The sequence below is a fragment of the Dendrobates tinctorius genome, unplaced genomic scaffold (genome assembly GCF_039654945.1).
Source record: "Dendrobates tinctorius isolate UK_male_01 unplaced genomic scaffold, ASM3965494v1 ptg000075l, whole genome shotgun sequence".
NCBI lineage: Eukaryota > Metazoa > Chordata > Amphibia > Anura > Dendrobatidae > Dendrobates > Dendrobates tinctorius.
In genome coordinates, this window is record NW_027361743.1 from 26,763,468 (window position 1) to 26,781,992 (window position 18,525).

The window sequence follows — 18,525 nt, forward strand, 5'->3', positions numbered from 1 at the left end:
CTGCTCCTTCACTGGACCTGCGGAAAGTGTGGCCCTGCTTAGTTTTACTATGAGGGGCTTATACTCCGCATAGTACCTCGCTGGGAGAATGTGACCGCTGGGGAATGCCGAGGTTCGAGGAAGACGCTTCTCGCCGCAATAGAATGGACGCGCTGTGAAAAACACTGCTGTGCACAGCCCGCAAGGGGACGGAGCTAAATGTCTGCTCTGGGTGCAGGAAGATGGTGGTGATGGCTACTATCTCTGTGCCGCATGTGAGGCCGGGTAGAGAGTGCGGAGCTTGCGCCGGGGAAGTGAGGGGAGACGGGCGGGAAAAAATCCCGCCCGAATACAGAGAAAACGGGGGGCGGAGCTACCGAGGGCTAGGCCGCAAATGAAGCCGGGGCCTAGATTAGTCCCTGGAAGCCGCCGACGGAGCAGAGGCGGCGCGGAGGCCCGGTAAACGCTGGAGCTATAATCCGGATCATCAGAAAGATAGACGGGTGTGGGGGAAAAACGGTCGGGCGGGGGCACCGCACTGAGGAGAGCAGGCTGCTGCCCACTGTCACCTATTCTGAGGGAAGGCGCTAACTGAGGAAAGCCTGAAGCGCACAGCGCCTGGCGAAAGGAGGGTGCATGATCCGCCGGCCTCAGCCGGGAAGTGAGCTCCCCACAAGTGCGGCATGAGAGCAGCCAGGGGAAAGGGAGGACTAGGCCCCAATATAAGCCAGGGCCAAGATTACCAGTGACCGTTTACACCTGACAAGGGGTGTCATGGTTAGGACATGGTTAATGTCCTGTTCTCACAGGGTTAACTTTTGCCGGCCTCTCTTTGGATCTGGGAGGGGTATTTATACTCACTCCAAACTAGCATTCTCTGTCAGTTATACAGTTGTTCTTGTGTGTCTGACCCCTGGTGTGCGTGTACTCTGCGTTGTTTGTTTGCTTCCCGTGTATGACCTGGCGTGTTCCTTGACTCTGTACTCCGTCTCTCATTTTGGTACTATTGTCTTTTCTGGTTCTGACCTCCTGGCTTGGCTATCGTTAATCCGTTACAGTTTATCCTTATTGTACCGTCTATTGCCCGTTCTGGTTTTCTGACCTATTGCTACGTCCTGACTATCCTTTCTGTCTAATCCTTTGGTACTGTATTGCTATCTCGTGCTTTGACCTCGGCTTGATCTGGTTTCTGTCTCTGTCTATGCCCCTTGGTAACATTGTCCTGTAGTTACCTTTCTAGGAGTTTCCCTGCAGCTCCTAGCTCTGTGGAGCTTAGGCCACGCCCCCAGCAATCACGTGCTTCAGGTCCTGGAGCATGCATTGTCACTACTGCTGCCCGCTCCGCAGGTATCTTTGTGCACAGTCTTTGTACTCAGGACACGCGCACTGGCTCAGTGAGCAAGTGCAGTGCGGTGTTCCTGACATTATAACTGACTGTTTCAGTTTTTTTTCCTCTGAAGAAAAAAAAAAAAGGTGTGTGTTATCCTCATGGATCCCATACAAACTTTGGCTGATCAGGTCAAGCGCCTGACCCAAATGTTCCATAAACTCAATGTGGAACAGCGCACAATGGCCCATACCCAGCAACAGTTGGTGGATACTGTGCAGGGGGCTGTCGCTGCAGGGGCTCCTAGTGCTGGGGATAGAGATGTGTCATTGGCGTCCACCGAATCTCCGGTCAAATTGCCCGACCCTTTCTCAGGGGATAAAAAGGAGTTCAGGTCTTTCAGAGAAGGATGCAAGCTTTTTTTTTTTCTCTAAGGCCCCGCTCCTCCGGGGATGAGTTCCAGAGGGTGGGGATCATTATTTCCCTACTTCGGGGGGCTCCGCAAGCATGGGCTTTCTCTCTGTCTTCCTCTGCTCCTGAACGTATGTCTGTGAATTTGTTCTTTGAGGCTCTGGGGCACATCTAAGACGAACCTGATAGAGTGCGTCTGGCTGAGGATATGGTGATCAGTGTGACACAGGGGAGGCACTCTGCTGAATGGTTCTGCTCAGAGTTTAGACGTTGGACCGCCGAAGTATCCTGGAACGACGCCGCCCTGAGGGGCCTTTCTGACCGTCTGCAGGACGCTCTGGCATTATATCCGCCTTCTGATACCCTGGCGGACACCTTGATGCAGGCGGTCCGTATGGACCGGAGACTCCGTGCTAGAGGAATGATGCAACAAGAGTCTCCCTTGTACCCCAAATTGTGTGACACTGCACCTGTATCTGACTTTCGAGAACTGAACAAAATTACTGTTAAGAACACGTACCCTCTCCCGTTGATTCCTGATTTATGCAATCAACTCACGGGGGCCAAATGGTTTTCTAAGCTCGATCTACGAGGGGCTTATAACCTTATAAGGATCCAGGAGGGGGACGAATGGAAAACAGCGTTCCTGACAACTGAGGGGCTGTTTGAAAACCTGGTTATGCCCTTTGGCCTCACTAATGCTCCTGCGGTTTTTCAGAACTTTATTAATGTTGTTTTTTCTGACTTGATTGGACGTTACGTAGTCAATTACCTGGATGACATCTTGATTTACTGAGGACAGTCAGTCACACTTGCATCATCTGCGTACGGTGCTTATGAGACTCCGGGAGAACCATTTGTATGCTAAGCTAGAGAAGTGCTCATTTTTTATGCAAGAACTGTCTTTTCTAGGTGTAATTGTATCCGGGGAGGGATTCCGCATGGATCCAGGGAAGATTCAGGCCATTACAGATTGGGTGCAGCCTCATGACCTGAAGGGGTTGCAGCGATTTCTGGGCTTCGCTAATTATTATAGGAAGTTCATTAAAGGGTTCTCGCAGGTGGTAAAACCCTTGACGGACCTCACTCTTAAAGGGGCAGATGTAAAAAATTGGTCCGTGGCCGCAAAAAATTCCTTCCTGGCATTAAAGAAGTGTTTTACTACAGCCCGTGTTGGTACAACCCGATTCGTCAAGACCTTTTATCGTCGAAGTCGACACTTCGGAAGTGGGGGTGGGGGGCAGTATTGTCACAGGGCCCCTCTACCCTGACTAACATCAAACCCTGTGCCTTTTTCTCTAAGAAGTTCTCTTCGGCCGAGAGAAATTATGATGTCGGTAACAGGGAATTGTTAGCAGTTAAATTGGCCTTCGAAGAATGGAGGCATTTTTTGGAAGGGGCCGCTCATCCCATTACGGTCATCACTGATCATAAAAACCTGGCCTATATCGAGTCTGCTAAGAGATTGACCCCCAGACAGGCTCGATGGGCACTTTTTTTTTCTCGATTTCATTTTACCATCACGTTCCGACCAGGGTCTAAAAATGTAAAGGCAGATGCCTTATCCCAAAGTTATGATTCTGTGTCCCCTCCAGAACCTCCTTCCTCCATTCTTCAACTGGGAGTGGTTGTAGCCGAAATCTCCTCTGAGTTACAGAGAGAGATTCTGGAAGCACAAGCTCCCACGAATAAACCCCCAGGTAAATTGTTTGTACCCGAACAATTCCGTCCCACACTCCTTCAAGAATTTCATGACTCTGTGTTAAGTGCACACCCTGGTGCTACCCGGGGGGAGGTAGCTAGGGGTTTTTGGTGGCCCTCTATGGATACTGATATAAAAAGGTTTGTGAATACTTGTGGGGTGTGCGCACGCTCTAAAAGCTCTCTAGTCCGGCCGGCGAATTGGTGCCTTTGCCAATTCCGGATAAACCATGGACACATCTGTCCATGGACTTTATCACTAACCTTCCACCTTCCAAGGGCAACTCAGTGGTATGGATAGTGGTTGATAGATTTTCTAAGCAAGCCCACTTGTGCCATTACCTGCATTACCATCCGTTGAAACCTTGGCCCGCTTGTTTATACAGCACATTGTTCGACTGCATGGAGTGTCTGTGAACGTGGTTTCGGACAGGGGTGTGCAATTTGTTGCCAGGTTTTGGAGAGCGTTTTGTATGAAGTTGGGGGTCACGTTGTCATTCTCCTCTGCATCTCACCCGGAATCCAACGGACAAACGGAACGCACCAACCAGTCATTGGAGCAGATTCTGAGATGCCTGGCCTCCTCAAGACAGGAAGACTGGTGTGAGGTATTACCCATGGCAGAATTTGCATTCAACTGTCGGATTAATCAGTCTACCAGAAAGTCTCCCTTTCTGGTCAATTATGGGTTTGTTCCGCAGTTTGGGGAATTTTCCCGTATGGATTCAGATTGCCCTGGTGCCGAGGGGATGGTACAACAATTAAAAACCCTCTGGAAGGAGGTACAGGGGAACATCTCCAAAGCCCAGAAGAAGTTCAAACATTTTGCAGACAGGAGGAGGGGGGTGGTTCCTGCGTTGACAGTGGGGGAAAAAGTCTGGTTGTCCACCCGTAACATCAAACTTAAAATACCCTCTATGAAGTTGGGTCCCAAATGTATTGGCCCATACAAGATTGTAGAGGTGATCAACCCCGGTGGCAAACAGATTACAGTTGCCCACCTCAAAATCTCTAACGTCTTCCACAGGTCCCTATTAAAACCTGTGGGGACAGTTAGAGAAGATCCCTCATCTGTGGCTCCACCAGTGTTGGTAGAGGGTCAACTGGACCACGAGGTAGGGCGCATCTTTGATTCGCGGTGGGTGCGCCGGAGACTTCAGTACCTTATCCATTGGAAGGGATATTCGCTCGTGGGTTCCGGCCAGTTAGGTGCACGCTGATTGACGGGTGCAGGCTTTTCATGCCAGATACCCTGAGAAACCTGGGGGTCCAGTGGCCCCCTATTAAGAGGGGGGTACTGTCATGGTTAGGACATGGTTAATGTCCTATTCTCACAGGGTTAACTTTTGCCGGCCTCTCTTTGGATCTGGGAGGGGTATTTATACTCACTCCAAACTAGCATTCTCTGTCAGTTATACTGTTGTTCTGGTGTGTCTGACCCCTGGTGTGCGTGTACTCTGCGTTGTTTGTTTGCTTCCCGTGTAAGACCCAGCTTGTTCCTTCACTCTGTACTCAGTCTCTCATTTTGGTACTATTGTCTTTTCTGGTTCTGACCTCCTGGCTTGGCTATCATTACTCCGTTACAGTTTACCCCTATTGTACCGTCTATTGCCCGTTCTGGTTTTCTGATCTATTGCTACGTCCTGACTATCCATTCTGTCTAATCCTTTGGTACTGTATTGCTATCTCGTGCTTTGACCTCGGCTTGATCTGGTTTCTGTCTCTGTCTATGCCCCTTGGTAACATTGTCCTGTAGTTACCTTTCTAGGAGTTTCCCTGCAGCTCCTAGCTCTGTGGAGCTTAGACCACGCCCCCAGCAGTCACGTGCGTTAGGTCCTGGAGCATGCATTGTCATCACTGCTGCCCGCTCCGCAGGTATCTTTGTGCACAGTCTTTGTAGTCAGGACACGCGCACTGGCTCAGTGAGCAAGTGCAGTGCGGTGTTCCTGACAGGCTGACAGGGGTCTCCTCTTCTTTACTTATCTTCTTATTGAAGTCGTCCTGACGGTTGCCGGACGTCACGTCTCATCCAACTAACAGGCTCTGGTGGGCGAGTAGGTGGGAGACGGTGGGCCAGGACCGGCCTGGAACACCTAAGCACGCTTCTGTGCTAGGGGATGGGGTCCTGCCGTCCAGACATATGAGGATACGGGGTGGCAGTACACGCCGTACTCATAGTCTCTGTGTGGGAGTACAGTAGTGACCATTCACACTGTATCCCTCCGGAAAACCTGAAAAGAAACGACGCACATTGAGGTAGATAAGGGTCTAGTGAAAGACCCGTGTCCACCTCCTACTGACACTAAGCTAAACTGAACATCCTACTTCCTGTCGGTGGGATGTACACTGCGGAGGAGGAGCTAACTTTTTTTCTGCATAGTGTCAGCCTCCTAGTGGCAGCAGCATACACCCATGGTTCCTGTGTCCCCCAATGAAGCGATAGAGAAATATAAGAGTTCCAGACCCCAATTTCTCCTGCACTACCATTTTTCATGAATAGAATGCCAACAGTGAAGTGAATACTGACACATAAGCAGGAGATTATGTTTTATATATATAGCACTCATATAAAGATTTGGATGTGGTCCTACCTGGCCTAGACAGTTGAAGCAGAGAGTTGTAGATGTCATGACAGTCTCGCTCTTTGGGAACTATGAAATGCACCACGCGGAAGTTCTTGCACTGGATCACTAGGGGGCAGCCAGTGGTGGTGAGGGACAGCTTCTCCACAGCAGAGATGTGATGGTGCAGAATCTAATGTAGAGCAGGAGCACTTCAGTAACGGGGAGTAGAAACCTCAACTATGTACAAAACCATCTAAATAAATACACAGTCATCCTTGTCCTAAAAAGCTGAGATATTTCGGGAGTCATGACATAACCTGTTTTCTCTTTTTCTTTTCATCAAAACATTCCAAATTCTATGACTTTTGGGCTACGCTCCCACAATAAGTATTTGGTAAGTTTTTGATGTTGCAGATTTTCTGCACTTATTAAATACCGTATTTTTCCGACCATAAGATGCACTTTTTTCCCCCAAAATTTTGGGGGAAAGTGGGGGGTGCGTCTTATGGTCGCAATACACGGTCTAACCTGGTGGCTGGTGGCAGTGGGCGGGGCTTTGCGGTGCGATGGTGGCAGCGGGCAGCGCTCTGCAGTGAGGTGGTGGCAGCGGGCTGTGCTCCGGTGCAGGGGCGGCGGCTCCGCCGGCATTTCTTCGCAGCCCGGAGGCCCCCGCAGTTCCCTTGAATCTCGTCCCCCGAGATCTCGGGACGAGATCTGATCCCGCGCATGCGCCGTCCCCGGACCAGCGGCCATCTTTCCGGCGTCCATGCTCCCGCAGGCCACCGCAACATGGCGGCGGCCAGCAAGGGAACTGCGGGGGCATCCGGGCTGCGAAGAAATGCCGGCGGAGCCGCGGCCCCTGCACCGGAGCACAGCCCACTGCCATCACCGCACCGCAGAGCGCCGCCCGCTGCCACCACCGCAGAGCCCACCTGCCCCTGCCTCAGCACAGCTGCCACCACCGCAGAGCCCACCTGCCCCAGCACAGCTGCCTCAGCACTGCTGCCCCTGCCCCAGCACTGCTGCCCCTGCCCCAGAACAGCTGCCACCACCGCAGAGCCCACCTGCCCCAGCACAGCTGCCCCTGCCCCAGCACAGCTGCCCCTGCCCCAGCACAGCTGCCCCAGCCCCAGCACAGCTGCCCCAGCACAGCTGCCCCAGCACAACCAACCTGCCCCAGCACAACCAACCTGCCCCAGCACAGAGCCGCCACCACACGAGCCTGGACCACTGAATGACCCCTGTGACTACGTCTCCACCTGTGCCGGATCCCTTCCCAGGTAAGCTGAACGGACCCCCATTTGACACATTATTTTTTTTTTTCCCTATTTTCCTACTGAAAATTGGGGTGCGTCTTATAGTCCGAAAAATACGGTAAATCTTACTTGAGTTTTTAGTGCTGTGGTTTTTGTCATGTTTTTGTCATGTCGTGTTTTAAATAAAGCTGCTTTATTTTTAATACTTCCTGGTATTTGCATTTTTTACCTGTGGATTTTCCGCATCTAATGCAAGTCTATGGGGAAAATCTGCACAGAAAACTCAGAATATCCAAAAGAGAAACTGACGTTGCCAATTTCCTCTGTAGGATTGCCAGTGTCGGAGGCTGACTCCCCTGCTGAGCTGTGTTACGATGGACTCCACTTGACCCACACTCCTCGCCCTGGCAACAGACATGGTGGAGGAGTGGGTCTTCTCCTTTCTACCAACTGCGCCTTCAACTCAATCCCACCTCTACCCTTCCTTCTTTTGAAGTCCACTCTGTCCACATCTACTCTCCCGCCAACCTCTAATTGTCCGTCATATAGCGACCTCCATGCCCGGCAACTCCCTTAATAGACCAATTCTCCACCTTGCTTCTTCACTTTCGCTCTGCTGACATTCCCACCATCATCATGGGTGACTTCAACAACCGCACTGACACCTGCCAGTCGACAACCTCCAAACTCCTGTCATTTATTTCATCTTTTGCACTTACTCAGTGGTCCTCCTCAGCCAGACATACATTAGACCTTATCTTCACCCGCCTCTGCTTCTTATCTAACCTCACAACCTCCCCTCTCAGCCTGACCACCATCTAATCACGTTTTTATCCCTGTCCTCCTTACCTGTCCCCCATGACCAGCAACTAGCGTACGCCAGCAGAAACCTTGCACATCTAGGACATTCATACAATCTCTTAGGGCCCCGTTACATTTAGCGATGCACCAGCGATCCCGACAACGATACAACCTGGTCAGGATCGCTGGTGCGTCGCTAAATGGTCGCAAGTGAGCTGCCAAACAGGCAGAGCTCTCCAGCGACGCGATACAGCGATCTGTCGGGGGTCGCTGTTACCTGTCACACTGCAGCGATTCTGACGACTTCCGCCTGCGTCCATGAGTTCTGCGTCGCCAACAACGTCTCTAGTCAGCGCCGAACACAGCGATGCATGCCGGCCAGCGGGACACCGACGACGAAAAAATGGCCCAGGCCATTCGAGCATGATCAGCGATATCCAGCGGGGGGCCGGTCGCAAGTACGTGTCACACAAAGCGAAATCGCTGTTGCGTCACAAAAATCGGTGATGCTTTAGCGATCTCGCTATGTGAGAAAGGCACTTTACACTATTTTACCACTGGCATCCATATCTTCACTCCACGACACAGACACTGCCACCTCTATCTACAATGTCACTTTTGCATCAGCTATTGACAGTCGCCCCTATCGTGCATGGCATAGTGCGACAAATCAATAGACAACCCTGGCATAATAACCTCACTAAAAAGCTTTGGCAAGTGTCCAGGGTTGCGGAGCGGCATTGCAAGAAAACACATTCGCAAGGGGACTTTACCACATTCAAGTAAGCAACACTCGCATTCAAATCATCCCTCACCTCTGCTAAACAGAAGTATTTCACAACCCTCATATCTTCCTTATCCTTCTACCCCAAACAGCTATTCCCTCCTCCACTGCACCTTTTAACCTCCTTAAACTCTGCTGAGGACTTTGCCACACACTTCAAAAATAAGATCTACTAAACAAGGCAAATCTTTTGTGGTCAACCACCACAACCCCTTTGTATACCAGACCAATGCCCTAACCCCATAAACTCCGTCTCCAACATCAATGGAGAGCTTACTTGTCTCCTCTCCAAATCACACCTCACTACTTGTGCAATTGACCGCATCCAATCTCCTCCCCAACCTCACCACCATACTTATCCCATCCCTAACCAATCTCTTCAACCTATCACTAAATTCAGGTACCTTCCTTTCTGCTTTCAAACATGCCACCATCACGCCCATCCTCAAAAAGCCATCCCTCAACCCCACCGCCATGTCCAGCTATCGCTGCTCCCGTTCGCTTTCAAACTCCTTGAGCAGCATGTTCAAGTTGAACTTTCTTCTCACTTCTTATCTAACTAGCTCTTTGACAATCCTACAATCGGGCTTCCATCCCCACCATTTCACTGAAATTGACCTGACCAAAATTACTAAAGACTTACAGCCAAAGCCAACAGACAATTCTCTATATTTCTCCTTCTAGACCTGCCTCTGCCTTCAACACAGTTGACCACTGCCTCCTACTACACATCCTCTCCTCTTTCTTTCGTGTCAAAGACCTTGCCCTATCCAGGATCTCCTCACACCTTTCCAACCACATATTTAGCATCTCCCAATACAAACACCCTACCTCCTCCATCCAGCCCTCTTTCTGTTAAGGTACATTCACACTTAGCGATGCACCAGCGATCCCGACCAGCGATGACGCGGTCAGGATCGCTGGTGCATCGCTAAGTGGTCGCTAGTGAGCAGCCACACAGGCAGATCTCACCAGCGACATCGCTGGGGACGGGGGTCGCTACTTACCTGTCACAATAGGCGATCCTGCGTCCTCCCGCCCGGCTCCACTCTCGTCGCTCGTCTCTCCACAGGAAGCGCCGCAGGAAGCTGACGACGAGAAACAGTCCAGGACGTTCTCGTGCGATCAGCGATAACCAGCGGGGGAGCGGGTCGTAGGTAAGTATCAGACACAGCGATATCGCTAGCAATATCGCTATAATGTCACAAGTTATAGCGATATTGCTAAAGATATCGCTTAGTGTGACAGGCCCTTTAGAGTCCCTCAAGGTGCTGTCCTAGGACCCCTATTCTTCATCTATACCCTGTGCATGGGACAACTCTTAAAGTCCCATGGCTTCCAGTACCATCTGTACGATGATGACACTCATATCTACCTCTCTGGCCCAGACGTCACCACTCTGCTGTCCAGAATCCCGGAGTGTCTATCAGCCATACCCTCCTTATCCTCTCGTTTCCTCAAGCTCAATGTGGACACATTTGAAATAATCATCTTTCCTCCATCTCACATATCTTCCCTACCTGATCTATTAAACAAACACTAATCAGAAAAAAATCCATAAAAAATCATTTGAAAGGTAACTCACCAAACCCTGACTGATGCACTGGCAGGACGCAGCAGAGCCCCATTGATAAAGGTTTAGGCAGCACAGGTGCACTCCACTGATCAGGACAGCCAGTAACCATTTGTGGTCTGGCTGCCCAGTGGAAATGCACACAGATGAGGCTTGCATAATGCATAAGTCACACTGATAAATGTGATGCAAAAGTGTCTGAGCAGCCTATTGATCACGCCCATAGTATTAGCAGGCGGGCCGCTCTACACTATAGATACATGCAACACACAAAGAACCAAGCCAAATATAAAGGGCTCTAGCTGCATCCTGCTGAAAAGTGCAAAAAAGATATGGGGTATTGGTTACTATGCACTGGCAGGACGCAGCAGAACCCCATTGATAAAGGTTTAGGCAGCACAGGTGCACTCCACTGATCAGGACAGCCAGTAACCATTTGTGGTCCGGCTGCCCAGTGGAAATGCACACAGATGAGGCTTGCACAAGGCATAAGTCACACTGATAAATGTGATGCAAAAGTGTCTGAGCAGCCTATTGATCACGCCCATAGTATTAGCAGGCGGACTGCTCTGCACTATAGATACATGCAACACATAAAGAACCAAGCCAAATATAGAGGGTTCTAGCTGTATCCTGCTGAAAAGTGCAAAAAAGATAAATAGATATGGGGTATTGGTTACTATTTTGGCCAAAGCAGATAAGCTCACAACCCAACGTCAAGGGTCCCCAGATATTGTGAGTCCCTAACACTAAATATAAACAAACACTAATCAGAAAAAAATCCATAAAAAATCATTTGAAAGGTAACTCACCAAACCCTGACTGATGCACTGGCAGGACGCAGCAGAGCCCCATTGATAAAGGTTTAGGCAGCACAGGTGCACTCCACTGATCAGGACAGCCAGTAACCATTTGTGGTCTGGCTGCCCAGTGGAAATGCACACAGATGAGGCTTGCATAAGGCATAAGTCACACTGATAAATGTGATGCAAAAGTGTCTGAGCAGCCTATTGATCACGCCCATAGTATTAGCAGGCGGGCCGCTCTACACTATAGATACATGCAACACACAAAGAACCAAGCCAAATATAAAGGGCTCTAGCTGCATCCTGCTCTATTACAATAAATTACATCGCTATAAAGTCAACGATTTTGTGACGTTATAGCGATATCGCTATGTGTGATACTTACCTCCGACCGGCTCCCCCGCTGGTTATCGCTGATCGCGCGAGAATGTCTGGCTCCATTTCTCGTCGTCAGCTTCCTGCTGGGGCTTGCTGCTGTGACGACGAGCGACGCGTGGAGGCGGGCGGGAGGACGTCTTCATCGCTGTGTGTGAAAGGTGAGTATCGTCCGCTGTATCGCTGCGAGATCTTTCTGTGTGAAAGCTCACTAGCGATCATTTAGCGATGCACCAGCGATTCTGACCGGGTCGGATCGCTGGTCGGATCGCTGGTGCATCGCTAAATGTAAAAGGGCCTTAAGACTATGAGCACATTGCGTTTTCTCAAACTAAGAGAAACTAAGCAGAAAATCTCCAAATCCTCTTCCAAATCTCAAAATTCTTCAAAAACCTATGTTTCCGAAACACTAGCAAAAAAGACTCAGTGTGCACATAGCCTAAAGGAGTGTATGTGTGAGATAAGGAAGTCCACCTACGACTGCACGTACCCAGATCTCTCTCTGCTGCGAGTCTATAAACAGTAAGTGCGTGGCTGTGAGATACAACGTTCCAGAAGTCGACTTGTTGCTTGGACTAAAACGATCCAATAACTTCACCTGCTCCACCTATGAGGACAAACAAAGCATGGCTGTAAAGTGAGTCTATAAAAGTCAACATGTGAACTGCGTCTGATCAGATACATTACGGCAGACAAGATAGAAGGCGTAATAAAAGGAAAATAAAAAAATATTTGAGCGTTTTTAAAGATTTCACTCTACTTTTCTGGAGTAAAAGCTTTGATGAATTGTCTCCTATGTTCACGTAAAGCTTAGACGCATATGATTTTCATTTTTCTTAAATAACAAACTTTACGAAAAGTTAGAAAAATTAGCAATTTTTTTATATACTTTATAGGGATTGTTGACAGCTAAATAATTACGGTATATATATATTAGGTATGGATTAATCAAAAAAATAATAAGCAGAGGCATACTCACCCTCCACTGCCCCTGCAGATCCAGCAAGCGTCGGTTGTTCCTAAGTCACAGCACCGCTGCAGTCTGTAATTGGCTGCAGTGGTCAGATGACTTGAAGAGCGCGTCATGGGAGAACCATACTACACTGACTAGTTAATAAACCGCATTTCCGACATGTCAGCATCATTTCGTTTCTTTTTTTTTCCAAGGAAATTTACAAAAACACATTCAGTTTTGCTTTGACTGAGTGACTTATATTTAAGAAAATTCCCATATTAAAAACTTCACCGCTCAAATTAGGCAAAACCGCTGTCAGGAAGTTTGATAACACTTCTGGAGCACCACAAAAATGAACACAAAGTAGATTAAAATCATAAAAAAGATACGGTAATTGCATTTTTCCCACTAAAATGTTGCTTTCTTTGACCTTTGGTTGCTCTGGCACCCATCTTGCTAGCACAGCTTGTGGCTGAATCAACAGGATGTCAGCTATGATATACTGCTGATATCCACTGAACTTTCTAGAGTGGGGGTGGGGGCACTTTATCCTCAATTCTGAGGTCCTTAAAAAGGTGTATTGGCGGTCATTAAGTAGTTAAAGAAGTTCTGTCAGGTTAACGTGGTTGTCCACGATTTTCACACTACTGAAGACGTTAATCCCCACATCACAATCAGGGAGGATTCTCCGATGCGACTGAGTGGTCCTGTAACCACAAGTATGAAATATTGATACTTCTGGTCACATTCCGACTAGAGGTGCACAGCCTCGCTCAATAAAACTGAGTTGAGCAAAGCCATGCAAGTCTAGTCGGAATGTGGCCAGGAGTATGAATTTTGCATACTTGTGGTAACATGACTGCCCGGTCTTGCCGTTGGCACCAGAGAATACTAACAGAGCGCAATGCTTGCGATATGGGAAATCACAAGTCTGCAGTCACATACAGTGGGAAAAGCCTGGACAACCCCTTTAATACGCTGTCTTGTTTAACAGCAGTATTTTACTGCTGCATGTGCATATGCCCTTACACACAGCACTCGGTCAATTATTACGCTGTTAAGCAGGGCGAGCGCACTCCTCAATGCCCCGGACGCATCACTTAAGTGACTCAAGTACGGTAGTTAAATGGCTTATTTTTGTGTCATATTGGCAACTGGGAATATGGACTTGTAATTTTCTACCCTTAAATATGCATATACACAGAAATGAGGCTGTGCTGCCGTTCCGTGCCCGCCATGTTTTTGATGTTGCAGATTTTCTGCACCTATTATGTAAATTAGGTTACTTGCATTTTTTTCTATGCATTTTTTAATGCTTTTTTTAACATGCATTTTATTATATTTTTCAAGCTGTGATTTTTGGTTTTTAGGCTAAGTGCACACGTACCGGAACTCTCGCGGAAATTACCGCGAGAATTCCGGAATTCCAGTCCGCGAGAAAATCACATTTTAAATTCCCGCGATTTTCCCGCGGAAAAACTAGCATTTTGCAAGCGTATTTAGCTTGCAAAATGCTAGCGTTTTCCAAGCGAGGCTGAGTGCAGACGGAGTTTTGAGCCCTGCGGATTTTTCCGTGCAGAATGGAAGAAAACCGCAGGTCAAATGACCTGCATTTTTCCTGCGGATTTCTTCCATTTTTCAAGAGGTTTTCATGCGGTTTTTGTGCGGTTTTCCATTGCGGGGTTTCCCCCTGCGGATTTGGTGACAGGGGAGATAGAAAACCGCACAAAAGAAGTAACATGCTGCGGATTTTGTACCGCAGGAAAACCGCGCGGAAAAATCCGCAGCGTCTGCACAGCGTTTTTTTTTTTCCATTCATTTTAAAGGTACTGTACATCACAATGCGGATATGCAACGTTTCTGCGCAGTAAAATCCGCTGCGGAAACGCTGCAAATCTGCATCGTGTGCACACAGCCTTATAGTCATGTGTAGATTACATGCATTTTTTGATGCGTTTCTGCCACGGAAACTTACTAATAATGCAAGTACGGTATGTATTTTTATTTGCGAATTTTCTGCATTTAATGCACTATGGGTGAAAAATCTGCACATAAAACTCACTGTACCCGCAAGCCAAACACACCGCAGGTCAGTTTCCGCTGAGTACAAAAAAAAAAAAAAATCACAGTGGGTCTGATATTTCTATAAATCACATTCACATTGCTGGAACTGTAAAAATTTCACAGTGTCATTCAAAGCAACGCAAGTTGTCAGCTTCTAATTCCTGCAGCCCAATGGTTTGGGCACCATGAATCTCCTTGTCAAGTTCCCCTTTAAAATAAAATTCACATTTGGATCTACCATAATAACCAGAGACATTTTGGTGAAGTAATATAGGAATTGCTTAAAGTTTCACCACGGGACAGCGTCTTTTTACCATCATACAATAAAAAAAACATTGCTATCTCATGAGCCGGCGCCATTCCTACGTGTTTTCTGCAGGTTATGAGACCGCTGCAGACAATCAGAGAGGATTTTAACTATCAAGCATTAAAGAACACCTTTCCTACTAATCTAGCTAAAAAAGAAGATTTTCAAAGTGTAAAGAGGGATAGATGTATCTGAGGTAAAAAGGAGGGACAATAAAAAAAATGTCCACAGGCCCAGGGAAGAAATATCAAAAGTGCAATCATATACCGTAATCCCTTTAAAAATATGAAACTTTAATAAATTACGATTATCGTATCTTTTAGGGTGCCAACCTCCACTGTCAGGAAGGGATAGCAGGCGAGTGTAGGGCTATCGTAGGTTACTATTGTATAGAGTTTGTTAATTGTGTTATTGCACTAGGGAGGTGTTTTTTACCTCAATTTATTAAAGTTTCATATTTTTAAAGGGATTATATGATTGCACAGTAAAAAGGAGGGACGGCTGTATCCGAGGTAAAAAAGAGGGATGGCTGTATCTGAGGCAAAAAGGAGGGACAGATGTTTCTGGGGTAAAAAGGAGGGATGGCTGTATCTGAGGTAAAAAGGAGGGACAGATGTATCTGGGGTAAAAAGGAGGGATGGCTGTATCTGAGGTAAAAAGGAGGGACGGCTGTATCCGAGGTAAAAAAGAGGGATGGCTGTATCTGAGGCAAAAAGGAGGGACGGATGTATCTGGGGTAAAAAGGAGGGATGGCTGTATCTGAGGTAAAAAGGAGGGATGGCTGTATCTAAGGCAAAAAGGAGGGACAGATGTATCTGGGGTAAAAAAGAGGGACCGCTGTATCTGAGGTAAAAAGGAGGGATGGCTGTATCTAAGGCAAAAAGGAGGGACAGATGTATCTGAGGTAAAAAAAAAGAGAAAGAGGGACGGCTGTATCTGAGGCAAAAAGGAGGGACGGATGTATCTGGGGTAAAAAGGAGGGATGGCTGTATCTGAGGCAAAAAGGAGGGATGGCTGTATCTAAGGCAAAAAGGAGGGACAGATGTATCTGGGGTAAAAAAGAGGGACCGCTGTATCTGAGGTAAAAAGGAGGGACGGCTGTATCTGAGGTAAAAAGGAGGGATGGCTGTATCTAAGGCAAAAAGGAGGGACAGATGTATCTGAGGTAAAAAAAAAAGAGAAAGAGGGACGGCTGTATCTGAGGCAAAAAGGAGGGACGGCTGTATCTGAGGCAAAAAGGAGGGACGGCTGTATCCGAGACAAAAAGGAGGGACGGCTGTATCCGAGACAAAAAGGAGGGACGGCTGTATCTGAGGCAAAAAGGAGGGCCAACCCCTTCAAAAGAGGAACATTTGGAAAGTATGTACTCGTGAATGGAGGTTCACCTCGTACTGCTCAGCGTCCGTCCTTACCTCTGTGTCTCACTCATGGTGCTCTGATACCCAACAGAACGGGACTGGTTGTCCCTGGTTCTAGCTGATTATTCCACGGCCCAACAATGAGGACATTCATCTGAGATTACAACAAAGAAAGCAACGGAAGCGCCGGCCAACAACAAATGTGGTCACTGCTACAACCATACAATCAGGGAGCCTAGCCAAGCACCCCAGCAATTCACACTATGCCAGCAAGTGACGAGTCACGGCCGTGTGTGACACAGCAGAGCCGCATCCTGTGCCTCATAGCCGTCCTCGCAGCAAATGTGGTAATGGCAGGTTCATCTCCTATCACAACCTGACAGTCTGTGCAGAGACGGAATCTACAAAGTTGAGAAACTCGGTAAATCCCCAGCAACTACTTCTCATTAGTGATGAGCGGCCATGCTCGGGTGCTGAGTGTCTTCGGCATGCTCGATGAATATGTCCCCGCAGCTGCATGTCTCGTGGCTGTTTGGCAGCCACGGGGACTCGATTCTTGTTTGTTTTGGGATGTATATGCAATAACATGTGTTTTATAGTAAATAATGTTTTTCCATATCTTTTTAGGGAGTATGTTTTTTTTAGATTTTATGTTTGCATGCATCTGTAACATAATGTGTTTCTCAAGTGGTAAAAAAAAAAATCTCTGGAGGATATTACCTTTTTTTTCTATAATTCCTCCATAACTGGGACCTAGTTACATGAAAAAATATTTCCCCGCTGTGCCGTAAGTCACTGGCGGAGCTTGTCTGGGCTTCATAAGATTGGACAGCAATGCTCTGCCAGGCAGATACCCAACGACCATCTGAGTGGGGGGTCCACGATGAGCTTTGGCTTCTGTTCACTACCTAAGCTCACTAAGGGGCAAGTAACCTAAAGCAGAGAAGTAAGAAGCAGAGATTAACCGCTTCTGCCTTCTCTCAGAGTGGACTGGCCCCACAGAAGAACAGGGGAATCCTCCGGTGGGCCACCACTCTCTTATATGAGCAGTACTTGGCACAATATACTTGAATCACTATGTACAGACAAAGGCGGCATCTTATTCATTTACTAATGCACCAAGATCATTGTTATATAAACTGGTGATTGAGGGTAATGTCACATTTGCATGTAGTTGAATAGTGGGGCCCTGGCACCTCAGTCCGACACTTGACCCGTCCTGCTCCTGCTAGACAGCAGAGAACTCACTTTTCCGTCGGGCCGTGAGATGACATCATCCCACATGATTTGCATAGTGATGTCATTGAATGACTTCATCAGTCCCAGTGAGTTCTCTCGTAAGTCACAGATCGCGCTAAATGATCATTTCTGCTCAGTCATCGGTGTAATTGCGTCCAGCTTGAAAGGACACTGCGTAAATAAAAATGTTTTGGACTCTGCCTGACTGAAGTTTGGCTGCCATCATTGATACCATTTTTTTTTTTCATGGGAGTTGTATAGCTGTCAGACCCCAACAGAGTCATTAATGGGGGCTCAGATGTGGTTTCAGCACAGGGCTTTCCTACTTTACACGTACTTGGCACGCTCACAGGATATGTCATAAAAGAGATGAACTTTGCAAACCATTTACAGCCGGCAATCAAACTTTCCAGCAGACTTGTACAGGATGTCCAGAGGGCCAAGGGGCTGCAAGTGGTCCTGCTATCAGTACTGGGGGCCGACTCCTGCTGGGAGTACTGGGGAAGTAGAAGGATTGCTATAGTCATTGGTAGTGGGTGAGTGAATGACCATTTTTTTTACTGCTAGTCTGGGTGGGGGGTGAGAATAAGGAGTTAAGCCAGGCTTGTACATTCCCACTTCCTATGCTTTTGCTAGACATTTTGTATAAAGTCCATTAGGGCCAGGTTCACATAGGAGCAGATATTTCATCACACTTCATAACACTAAGTGTATACAATGTGAAAGTTCTCACACCCGGTGAGACTGAGAATCCCTGATAAGAATGGCTAGATTATCTTGGAATTAATATCAGGTAGGAAAAAACTATTTAAAAAAAAAAAGACGATGAAGCCATTTCAACATGGATTTTCACAGCAAGTACACTAGTCTCACCAGGTCTAAGATTATTTAATAATTTGTGCAGTTTGCATATTGATATCTGATGACAGATCTGCTTTTAGTTTTTGCATCCTGTTGCCGACTCCAAGACCTAAGATTTGGCCGCCCTGACACTATAAAGTTGCCCTTCTGCACGGGGGTAGAGG

The 18,525-nt window shown here is 47.7% G+C and overlaps 1 protein-coding gene across 1 annotated transcript in view; it reads right to left on the minus strand.

Moving 5' to 3' along the window:
* Nucleotides 1-18,525, minus strand: part of MTMR6 (myotubularin related protein 6) — an 82,129-nt gene that overhangs the window by 62,686 nt on the left and 918 nt on the right. The window contains exons 2-3 of the mRNA XM_073583115.1: nt 12,068-12,184; nt 6,010-6,172 (exon numbers count right to left, since the gene is read on the minus strand). Coding sequence (XP_073439216.1) covers nt 6,010-6,172; nt 12,068-12,184 — 280 coding nt within the window. The remainder of the gene's footprint in view (nt 1-6,009; nt 6,173-12,067; nt 12,185-18,525) is intronic.